Genomic DNA, 6,902 nt, shown 5'->3' on the forward strand with positions numbered 1-6,902 from the left:
AATGCACAGCAGGTCAGACTTCATCCGAGGAGCAGGAAAATCGACATTTCGCGCAAAGGCCCTTCATCCTGCTCCTTGGATGCTGCCTGACCTGCGCTTTTCTAGCACCACTCTAATCCTGATTTCCAGCCTGTGTTGTTGCCAGTTGGGCTCCCCTCATTTGTCGCTGATGAGAGTTTTCTATGACAATGACTTTTGTAGTAAGAAGTCTTCAGTTGTTGACTGGTAGTGATGAGTTTCCTTTTCATCTCCCTTCACCTCATTACCTTCCAGGCCCCTGTGCAATTTCCTGTTGAGTTGTAAAGTTGCATAATCTTTTCCTTTTGACTGTACATGCAAGAAAATTATTTTTAGAATGCTGACTTTTAGCTGAAAATTGCAGGCAAAGCTAGATTCTTCTTGTTATCCATAAAGTACACAGAACACATGGGATTCCAGGGTTTCCACATATCTGGATATCACATTGTTTCATGACACATTCGTGCATGTTTTCGTATCTAACATTCCAGTATATAAACTATACTCGAGCTGAATCATTATCATTACATAAAAGGTGTATTTTGTTAAATATTAGCTGTAATATGATTCCTCCACAGTGTCTCACCTCGTGCCCCTCTCCCATTGCCGTGCTCTCTTTCCCCTCCCACCAACCTCACGCTCTCTCTTATCCTCCACCGTCCCCTCCACAACTACACTCAGTCCTCTTTCTCTGTCCAACCTATCTCTCCCATGCCTCATTTTCATTCTTTGACTCTGTTTTTCTCTCTGTTTCCACCCCCCCGCCCCTTCCTGTGCTCCCCTCTATCTTGTTGGCGCAGATGAATTGGACTTAAGGGTCTCTTCCCCTGCTGTATGACACTATAACATTTTGAGCTTGAGTTCAGACTACTGTTAGTTGGCTTTCTTCACAGTTCATTTTTGAAAGTTGGGGTTATTAGGCAGGAAGGGGAATGGAGGTGCTAGAGTAGAAATTAGAAATTTGTTTGAAATGTTTTATCTGAATAAATGCACAGGAAAGAACTGGCTTGAGGGATCTGTGCAGAAATTTCCAGTAGGAGGTATCCATTCACTGTCCATAAATCTATAAACCTGTGGTAACTGGAAGTAGTATGTTGAGGTTGGTGAGGCTTAGTGACTGAATTGGGACAAAGTTATGGTTTTTAAGATGTAGTGAAATTTCTTTGCTTCAGTCTTTAAATGTGCCTTTTGTAGCCTGCCCATCCCCCTTTCTTGGTTACTATATTTGTGAACTTGACAATGAAACTTTGCTTCCTCTCTACACAAGTAGTTTGTTCTTTTTAACCTAGCAAATGAACAAAAATTGTCTTTTCAATCACTTGTCCTTTCTGGCATTGTGCCAGCAGTTTTAAATATTTTTTGCCATGAGAAACAGTTATTTAATTTTTAAATAGTGGGGGTGGAGTTCGTGTTGAATGATAACTCAAAAACCATCAATTTTTGTTCTCACTGGTAAAACGCAATCATGTGGAGTATTAAATGAGCTGCAGATGTGTTATGTGCCCCACTTTGTGCTACTGCTCGAGATGCATTTCAGTCCAAATATTATCAAATGTAGTCAGGAAGAAAATTCCTAAAGCAACTCCCAGAGGTAGTGGGTAAAAAGAACTTCAGTTCTCAGGTAAATTTATTGATTTAAAAATAATACTTGTGAATAAAACTGGGGGGAAATGAAAGTGGTTTAATTGCATAGTTTTATAGTTGAAATAGATAAGATTTTAAAACTTCTAAACCAGAACTATTAAAGGAAAAGTTATTGAGTTCTGATTGAGCCAACACCAAAATCTAATAGCATGAGTGTAAAGGTGGAGGAGGAGACTTACAGGTAAATCAGTGATGTAGACTTCATATATAATGTGAAACACATAGCTTGTGCTGTTCATATCCAGAGGAATAATTCCAAAAATGTGCTACTGACGTCAAGTTACACTCTCCTTTCTGCTAAATCTGCACTTGAACACACCCAGTTACAAATTAGGTGTCAGCAGTTAGGGTACAAGGAAAGCAATGAACCCAGTCTTTTTAATTGTTAAAATAAAAATACATCCAGCGTTTATCCACATCCAGCATGATTAAGAATTTGCAATGGAGGAAACCTGTCAACAGACAAGCAATTTTAGAGTCATTGAGGTGGAAAGCACGGAAACAGACCCCTCGATCCAACCTGTCCATGCCGACTAGATATCCTCACCCAATCTAGTCCTACCTGCCAGCACCTGGCCCATATCCCTCCAAACCCTTCCTATTCATATACCCATCCAGATGCCTTTTAAATGTTGCAATTGTACCATTTCCTCTGGCAGCTCATTCCATGCACATACCAGCCTCTGTGTGAAAGAATTGCCCCCTTAGGTCTCTTTTATATATCTTTCCCCTCTCACCCTAAACCTGTGCCCTCTAGTTCTGGACTCTTACCCCAGGGAAGACACTTTGTCTATTTATCCTGTCCATACCTCCTCATGATTTTATAAACCCTACAAAGTTTGTGGGTGGCACGGTGGCACAGTGGTTAGCACTGCTGCCTCACAGTGCTAGCGACCCGGGTTCAATTCCCACCTCAGGCATCTGTCTGTGTGGAGTTTGTACATTCTCCCAGTGTCTGCGTGGGCTTCCTCCCACAGTCCAAAAATGTGTAGGTTAGATGAATTGGCCATGCTAAATTGCCTGTAGTGTTAGGTGAAAGGGTAAATGTAGGGGAATGGGTCTGGGTGGGTTGCTGTTCGGTGTGGACTTGTTGGGCCGAAGGGCCTGTTTCCACACTAAGTAATCTAATCTAATCAAAGTCGCCTCTCAGCCTCTGACGCTCCAGGGAAAACCACCCCAATCTATTCAACCTCTCCCTATAGCTCAAACCCTCCAACCCTGGCAGCATTCTTGTAAATCTTTTCTGAACCTTTTCAAATTTCACAACATCCTTCCGATAGGAAGGAGACCAGAATTGCACGCAATATTCCAAAAGTGGTCTAACCAATGTCCTGTACAGCCGCAACATGACTCCCAACTCCTGTACTTAATACTCTGACCAATAAAGGAAAGCATACCAAACGCCCCCTTCACTATCCTACCTACCTGCAACTCCACTTTCAAGGAGTTATGAACCTGCACTCCAAGGTCTCTTTGTTCAGCATTAAGTGTGTAGGTCCTGCTAAGATTCGCTTTCCCAAAATGCAGCATTTATCTAAATTAAACTCCATCTGCCACTTCTCAGCCCTTTGGCCCAGCTGATCAAGATCCTGTTGTACTCTGAGGTAACCCTCTTCACGTCCACTGCACCTCCAATTTTGGTGTCATCTGCAAGCTTGCGAACAATACCTCTTATGCTCACATCCAAATCATTTATGTAAATTATGAAACGTAGTTCACCCAGCATCGATCCTTGCGGCACTCCACTGGTTACAGGTTTCCAGTTGAAAAATCAACCCTCCACCACCACCAGTCTTCTGTCTTTGAGCCAGTTCTGTATCCAAATGGCTAGTTCTCCCTGTATTCCATGAGAATACAGTGCCCCATGGGGAACCTTGTCGAACGTCTTACTGAAATCCATATAGATCACGTCCACCATTCTGCCCCCATCAATCTTCTTTGTTACTTCTTCAAAAAAAACTCATTTTCTGGTATTGCAGTGAAGTTTACAGATTAAAAACGTCCCAAATTGGAACAAAAAAAGAGTCTACCTGAGAAGGTATTGAAATTTGAAGGAGGCCTTTGGTAAGTACAGTTATTGAAAGGTTGTGCACTACAGCTTTTAAATCTGCTATAGGTGATGTATTTGGGTAGAATGACTAATAAGCAATGTGCTGGTCATGCCATGTACATGGGAAAGAATATTGTGCTGAATATACCTTGTCACTTAATAGTTAGAGGTTTGGTTACCCATAGCCCACTGTGGGGAAAAAAAAATCATACTTATGGTAATTACTGTATTATGTTGTGCTATCTAATGACTGTTTCCACAATTCATGTATTAGAATGTACTTCAATTATAGTTGGTGTTGCTGTAATTCACAGTGAGCAGAAAGCCAGACTCCTCATGCTGAGTTGTTGGTGATCTGGTTAAGTGGATGAACTAAGACAGCAGCATTGATATGGTCTGACATAAGACTAAGTTTTTGTTGGTGAATGAAAATGTGATATTGGACAGTGTCTAATTGTCAAATTGGTGCAGGGTACATTAAAATTGATCCTCTGTCTACTATAATAATAAAAAAAATAAAATTAAAACGAAGTGCTGAGGATGCTGGAAATCTGAAGCACAAGCAGCAAGTACTGGCACAACTCACCAATTCTGGCGAGAGAAGCAGAGTCAATATTTTGAGTCCAGTGTTCCATTCTCTATCTACTTCATGTAGCTACAAGGTTGAAACATTAAAATACCTTAGAGCCATCTCTTTGCAATTTTTGAAACGTAATCCTTGTCCAATGACAGTGGCATCTTTTTGGCGCTAGTGCATTTATGGACTTCATGTAAGATTTTCAGGAAGCATTTGTCTCAAGCCCTGTTTGCTTATTGCCCTTGAACTCACTGAACCATGTTGGTTCCCAATCAAATAACTTGGTGATTTTTAGTTTGATTTGGATCCCACTATGGCCTTGCCTCTCCCTATATGTACAATTTCCTCCAGCCCTTTGACTCTCCTAGGCATTTGCCGTCATCCAATTCTGGTCCCTTGTGTATCCTCCCAGCCTATAATCACTTCACTGTCTGAGGCCATCTCTTTGATTATCTCTAAGCTCTAGCCTATCCTTACACCTCCATGCTTTCCTTTATTCTCTTAGGGCATATTTCAACAGCTCCATGTCCATGCTTCATCTGACTCAGTATCATATTGGCTTGGTGTCATATTTTGTTATATAATGCTTCCTATGAAGAGTTTGGGGAAGTGCTATTGTATTATAGTGCAATTTCACTGTAGGGTGTTGACTGCTCAACTAGTTCTTAAAACTTGTGCTTAGGAAGTAAAGCAATTCATTATTACTCATTGCCTGATTTCTGTTGTCAAATTGGCTTTCGATTCAGGTAGCTGTCAGTTGCATTTAATTCCACAAGTCTTTTGTATCTTGCAGTGTTTTCTGATTTTTCAATACATCTGTCTTAGAAGGGTAGAAAAACCTTGTACAATTCCCAGAACTCTATCCCAAGGGCAACCAAATTACAACAAGGCAAACTGCTGCTCAGAACTTGTAAAGGAAATATTGTATCCAATAAAAGCTTTTTTATTATTGTGTAATTAATGCTATAGCTTTGGCTTGTTGACTAACTTGAATTGTTTCTATTGTGTATTTCATTGAGCTGTGGGGTAGTGCTTGTCGGCCAAAGATTAAGCTCGTAAATAATTAACTACTTGTTTTAAAGTATTAGTCGAAGTTTATAAAGTATTTTCATTGACCATCAAAGCTTGTCTTATGATCTAGCAAAATATTTTAACATTTAGATTTTTATCAAAAATGATTTAGTAACCTGTTTGGTAACATATCTCCTTTTTCATACCATTTATGCAGAGTTACTAGTGCAGGAAATTGAGCTGTGCTTTTTCAGTATGATTCCACCACTGAACTGTTAGTGGTACACAAGTGTACTATGGGAGGGTAAGCAATCTGTTTTATTCCACTTCCTAGAGAAAAAATATGCAGATTTAAAGTCTGTGCTTCCTTAACTGTGCAGCAAAAGTGTAGTGTCCTTGGCTCAATGCAGTATAGATCTAGTTTTCTATAGCACCTTCCATTAGGTACGCAAATCCCAAACTATTTCTGAAATGTGATTTTTGTATACTATTGGGGTTGTATCAGAATCTTTAATTTTTCAATTGTAAGTTGTATTTTATTGTCCTACATGTGTTTTTCAGTGTTGGAAGTTTTCTCATTGTGGTGGATGGTTTTCCCCCAATTTTTCTTTAGTTTCTAACCTTGCCAGCGAAAGATTTCGTAAACAGATTTTGTTGGAAATAAAATTATAGCAAGCAGCAGTGTGAAATGTTATTTTCTATGACAAAGTGAACTGATTTAATCTCAAAATTATCTGCTTCTCATGAAAGTTTCTTTCATCAATTGACATCCATCCAAGAAAATTGCTTTTCTTCACTGCACAACATAAGCAACAGGATCTTAACTAGCTGTAGAGAGCAATCCTTTGACATGCAACTTATCTTGAAAAGTTCCTAATTCTAGTCTCTTCTGTGAATGGGAAAGTCTTTTCAGCATTCACTCCCAAGTTTTCTTAGGATTATGTTTGTATCAGTAAGACCATCTCCAATTCTTCTGATCTCCAATGGGTATAAATTCAGACTTGCAGGCTTTCCTCTGAACGTAACGACTCACCCCAGGTATTAGTCAAGTGAACATTCTCTAACACATTTATGTCCTTCCTTAAATAAGAGAGCAAAGTTATCCATGGTTCTCCAGAAGTTGTCTTGGTGTTCTGTGCAACTGCAGCAGAACAGCCGTACTTTTATGTTCTATTATTTTTGCAATGAATGACAATGTTCCATTTGGCATCCTAATCACTTGCTGTATCTACACTGGCACCAGGATACCCAGATCCCTTTGTACCCCATTCTGCAGTCACTGATCTGTTGCTTTTCTGTTCTTTCTGCAGAAGTGAACAAATACACATTTCCTGGCATTTAACTCCCTCCCCTTCCTGGACCTCTCCATCTCCATTAATGACGACTGACTTGACATTTTTTTACAAACCCGCTGACTCCCACAGCTACCTGGATTACATCTCTTCCCACCCTACCTCCTGCAAAAATGCCATACCGTATTCCCAATTCCTCTGCCGTATCTGCTCCCAGGAGGACCAGTTCCACCACAGAACACACCAGATGGCCTCCTTCTTTAGAGACCGCAATTTCCCTTCCCATGTGGTTAAAGATGCCCTCCAACGC

At 40.2% G+C, this 6,902-nt stretch overlaps 1 protein-coding gene across 4 annotated transcripts in view; it reads left to right on the forward strand.

Moving 5' to 3' along the window:
* Positions 1 to 6,902, forward strand: part of tmem131l (transmembrane 131 like) — a 162,818-nt gene that overhangs the window by 26,055 nt on the left and 129,861 nt on the right. The window contains exon 1 of one of the 4 annotated variants that reach the window (XM_043700125.1): positions 5,582 to 5,604. The exons of the other annotated variants lie outside the window; for them this stretch is intronic. Within the exon in view, the coding sequence (XP_043556060.1) occupies positions 5,597 to 5,604 (8 nt within the window). The 5' untranslated portion in view covers positions 5,582 to 5,596. Of the gene's footprint in view, positions 1 to 5,581; positions 5,605 to 6,902 lie in introns of those variants that run through there. 4 annotated transcript variants of the gene reach the window in all.

The sequence above is a fragment of the Chiloscyllium plagiosum genome, chromosome 1, assembly GCF_004010195.1.
Source record: "Chiloscyllium plagiosum isolate BGI_BamShark_2017 chromosome 1, ASM401019v2, whole genome shotgun sequence".
Lineage (NCBI taxonomy): Eukaryota > Metazoa > Chordata > Chondrichthyes > Orectolobiformes > Hemiscylliidae > Chiloscyllium > Chiloscyllium plagiosum.